Source organism: Penaeus monodon, chromosome 32 (genome assembly GCF_015228065.2).
Source record: "Penaeus monodon isolate SGIC_2016 chromosome 32, NSTDA_Pmon_1, whole genome shotgun sequence".
Classification (NCBI taxonomy): domain Eukaryota; kingdom Metazoa; phylum Arthropoda; class Malacostraca; order Decapoda; family Penaeidae; genus Penaeus; species Penaeus monodon.
The window spans coordinates 23,032,374-23,034,573 of NC_051417.1; the positions used below are offsets into that span (position 1 = coordinate 23,032,374).

General features: G+C 46.0%; 1 protein-coding gene across 1 annotated transcript in view; it reads right to left on the reverse strand.

Moving 5' to 3' along the window:
* LOC119593728 (discoidin domain-containing receptor 2-like) overlaps positions 1-2,200 on the reverse strand; it is a gene marked incomplete at its 5' end in the record, with an annotated part of 119,890 nt that overhangs the window by 8,062 nt on the left and 109,628 nt on the right. Inside the window, 2 exon segments of the mRNA XM_037942702.1 lie at positions 110-262; positions 1,373-1,590. Coding sequence (XP_037798630.1) covers positions 110-262; positions 1,373-1,590 — 371 coding nt within the window.

Sequence of the window (2,200 nt, forward strand, 5' to 3'; positions counted from 1 at the left end):
CGGGAATACTCTTTCTGATTTTCTTTCTATTTTTTTTTCCTGTCATGCCTTTAGAGTCACAGGGATAATAACTAAAGCAAAAGGGCCAGAGACAGACTGACAGACTGACCTCCCCGAACTGGCCTTCCCCGATCTGCTGCAGGAGGGTGATGGCGCTCCTCGGGATCTCCCTGGCCGTCACGTTCTCCAGGCTGGCCGCCGCTCCTGCTGCCCCCTGCTGGCCCTGCTGCCCCTGCCGGCCCCCTGCTGTGCCATTGCTGCCCTGTCGGACGAGGAGAAGCTTGCTCTAGAATGAAGGTCAGGGTTACGGGGGAGGGAGAAGTGCTTTGGTGAATGGAAGGAAGATAAGAAATGGGGAAGAGGGTTTAAGCAGAGAATGGGATAGAATGACAGAGAAAAATAATTTAGGGACTTGACTTGTGGCTATAAGAAACCCGAATAAAGTTGTAACAGATAGAAGTTAAAATCAAGATGATTATTCAAGTTTTTTTTTTTTAGGTATAATTCCTACTTTTTCAACAGATGTCTGAATGTTGTATTCCTCTTATGTCTAAATTTCCCTCATCCCTAAAGCAAAAATTCTAAACATCTAAGTAATCCCTACCTTCAGACCGCAGTAAAACGTCTGCAGCAATATTTCCTTTCAATTGCCAATCTCCTTGACTCATAAAAATTACCAAAATGTTTCGCCGATCACCGCCCTACATTATCGAAATCTATAAACGTCCCAAGACAAGATTGCAGCCATAAAACTCTACGGTGAAAACCCGCTTGCTTTCGCCCTGGTCACTGGTGCTGCGTCATCCCGCCCGCATCCCTCTCTCTCCCTCCCTCTCTTCTTCTCTCGTCCTCTCTTACTCTCACCCTATATCCATATCTTCCTCTCTTTCAACCTCTCTCCCTTTCTCCTTCTTTCATCTTCCTCCCTTTCGCTCTTTTCCCCTCTCACCATCAAGGGTCGAGGGTGACCCCCAGTTCTACAAATCCCACTTGATTTACGTTACGTATCTATGACCTATGCGATGACCCGATTTTTCTCTTTGACTTACTGTAATTTATGCAGACCTTTGTGATGAACTGGTTCTTCTTAGTGACCTACTGTGACCCATGCTATGACGTAATTCTTCTTAGTGACCTGTTGTGACTTAATCGACAGCCTGGTACTTCTTGGTGACCCATACAGGGACCTGCACCTTCTTTTACAGTAATTTATTGTGACCTACGCAGGACCGGCCCTCTTAAGTATAACCCCCTGAACCAAAGCCTGACCTCACCGACAACATCCCACGCTGCACCTACAACGCCTCCAGCTCCGTGGATCCATCGGGCCCGCACTTACAAAACACGCTGTTCTTCTTACCACATCACTTACGGCAACGATCTCGGTGGCGGCGTAGAAGCTCTCCTGAGGCTGGGCGGCGTTGGGCGGCAGGGGCGTGGGCGGGGGCTTGCCGAGGAAGGTGTTGAGGGTGTGGAGGGGCGGCTTGGAGTGCGGGAGAGGGGGCGGGTACCCCCCTGTGGCCCCCGCCTCGCCGCTCATGTGCGGGATGGCGTACTCCGTCGAAGGGCACTCTGCAGACACATCGGAAGCTACAGATATTACATTAACTTTGCTGTAACTCGTGGCATTCTTCAGGTTTAAAAATCACAAGAGTACATAGATAGTCACAATTGACTAAAAATATAAAAAAAGCAATAACAACAAAAATAATTTCAATAGAACAACACAAGAGTACATACTTAAATGTTGTGAAATCAAAGTTAAAAATATAAGTGTCATATAAGTACAGATACTTCAGTTTTGTGAGTGAAACACTGAAAATCAATAGCAAAAACAAAACTGGAAAAAACATTATATGAGAACATAGATTCTTGAACTTTGTGGAATTCGACACTTAAAGGAAACAAAACCAAAGACAGAGACACAGAAAGAGACGGCGAATGAATGAGTGAATATGTTTTTCTTTCGTTAAAAGTTGCTGTAGACAGTCTCTGTTGAGCTTGCAATTACCCTCATTCTGCGCTGCCATTCTTCGTTAGCCAAAGTTTCTCTGTCTCCGCTCCCGCCCCGCCCCCGCCACTTAACTTGTTAAATGACTAAACTTCCTCCTTGTCTTTTCGCCCAAGATAGAGAAGGATAATCAGCTGCATTGTTATTAATCGTTTTCGTACCGCGGTTCCATTTTTTTTTCTGTTGTCA